The sequence below is a fragment of the Cornus florida genome, unplaced genomic scaffold (assembly GCF_030987335.1).
Source record: "Cornus florida cultivar Cherokee Brave unplaced genomic scaffold, ASM3098733v1 CherokeeBrave_3.0.0_Hap2_Chr02, whole genome shotgun sequence".
Taxonomy (NCBI): Eukaryota; Viridiplantae; Streptophyta; class Magnoliopsida; order Cornales; family Cornaceae; genus Cornus; species Cornus florida.
The window spans coordinates 40,782,475-40,784,645 of record NW_026775572.1 but is presented as its reverse complement, the minus strand read 5'-3'; the positions used below and the strand labels follow the sequence as shown (position 1 = coordinate 40,784,645).

Genomic DNA, 2,171 nt, shown 5'->3' with positions numbered 1-2,171 from the left:
AGCAAGAGATCAGAAGCATTATTGAAGCATATTTTTCTAATCTATTCTCTTCATCAGCAAATTTTCATATAGATGATTCCTTTTGGGATATGATCCGTATTAAAATAACTAATGCTATAAATGAAGAATTACTAAAACCAGGATCTGAAGAAGAAATGTGGTTGGCTTTAAAAGATATGGGTCCATTGAAGACTCCGGGTCCGGACGGATTTTCTCCCTTCTTTTTCCAAGTTAATTGGGACATCATTACAGGCGATTTGGTAAGATCTTTCAATTCTTTTTTGCATACCGGCTTTCTTCTCAAGCAGTTAAATCAAACCAATATTTCTTTGATTCCAAAGGTGAGGAATCCCACACAGGTTTGTCATTTTCGTCCAATTTCATTATGTAATGTTTCTTACAAAATTTTTTCTAAGGCACTTGCAAACAGATTGAAACAGTATCTCTCCGATCTGATAAGCCACAACCAAAGTGCCTTTGTTCCCGGGTGTATCATACATGATAATATCATTATTGCCCAAGAATTGATGCATTATATTAAGAGGAAAAAAGGAAGAACAGGAATGGTGGCTTTGAAGCTTGACATGATCAAGGCGTATGATCGTATGGAGTGGGAATTCCTAAAGAAGATGATGAAATGCTGGGGATTTTCAGATCAGTGGATTCAACTCATGATGTCCTGTATTAGTTTAGTTTCATACTCAATAAAAATCAATGGTGAAACAGGGGGTCTTTTTACTCCTTCTAGAGGGTTGAGACAAGGGGATCCTCTTTCCCCCCATCTCTTCCTTCTTTGCTCTGAAGGGCTTTCTTTGCTTCTCCAGAATGCCATTAACAGAAATCTTATCAGTGGGGTTAAGGTGAGCCGTGAATCTCCTTCCATTACCCACCTCCTTTTTGCGGATGACGCTTTACTTTTTTGACATGCTAACTGCGAAGAAGCTCTGTATCTTAAGAGCATTTTGACTAAATATGAAGCTCTCTCTGGTCGTCAATCAATTATGATAAGTCGGGGGCATTTTTTAGTCCAAATGTCTCTCCCCAGCTCCGATCTCAATTAAGTGGCATTCTGGGTATCGATGAAAATGGTCGGAAAAATGCTTATTTGGGCCTTCCATCAATTCTTGACTGTTCCAAATTAGCTTCATTTAATTTTCTCTCGGAGCGCATTAGTTCAAAAATTAAACACGTAAAGGGGGAGATGCTTTCAAAAGCAGGAAGGGAAGTTCTTATTAAGTCTGCTATAGCTTCGCTTCCCAATTATTTGTATGTCGTGCTTTAAACTTCCTTTTTGTACTTGTAACAATCTCTCAAAAAAGATGAGGAATATTTGGTGGAGTGGAAAGGAATCGAGTTCTCATATCAAGCGGGTCGGGTGGTCGAAGCTTTGTACTCCAAAGGCTATTAGTGGTTTGGGCTTTATAGATTTACAAGCATTTAATCTTGCATTACTATCCAAATTGGCATGGAGAATGCATAGTTCTGATGGTTCTTTACTGTTTCATTTTCTTAAAAGTAAGTATTTCCCATCCTGTTCATTTCTTAATTTTTATTGCCGTAAGTCAGCTTCTTGGGTGTGGAAGGGAATTTGTGCTGCGAAAGCTCTTGTGAGTAGATCATGGAAGTGGAGAGTGGTGGATGGAAGTAAAATTGATTGTTGGACAGATTCCTGGCTTCCTGATCCGAATAGTTTTTTTGTGACATCCCCCAAGCCCGGATCCTCTTCAATTTCTACAGTTGCGGATCTTATTAACCATGATCTCAAGCAATGGAAGTATGATTTAGTTGTCAGAATTTTCAATGAAAGAGATGCAGCGCTTATCCTTTAAATTCCACTTAGAGAGTTCGGTGGTGAAGATGTCAAAATTTGAGGTTTATCTTGGAATGGGATGTTTAGTGTTCGAAGTGCTTATAAGGCAGTCATTGATTCTGATCTTTAACCTTTTCGATCTTTAGGTCATCCATGTCGTAGTATTGATCAAGAGTTTCTCCCCAAATGGAAGGAAATTTGGAAAATTAAAACTAAGAGAAAGATTTAATTTTTCATTTGGCAAGGTTGTATGGATCGCTTACCAGTCATGCTGAATCTTAAAAAAATTCATGTCGTATCTGAAGCTATTTGTAAAGTTTATGGGTTGGAAGATGAATCTTCTCTTCATATGTTTTGTAAA

General features: G+C 37.8%; 1 protein-coding gene across 1 annotated transcript; it reads left to right on the top strand.

Annotated features, from left to right (window-relative positions):
* The first annotated feature begins 1,319 nt into the window (after positions 1 to 1,319).
* LOC132296110 (uncharacterized mitochondrial protein AtMg00310-like) lies at positions 1,320 to 1,829 on the top strand. The gene has a single exon (XM_059794349.1). It carries the CDS (start codon positions 1,320 to 1,322, stop codon positions 1,827 to 1,829), a length of 510 nt encoding a protein of 169 aa, XP_059650332.1.
* Positions 1,830 to 2,171: the final 342 nt, after the last annotated feature.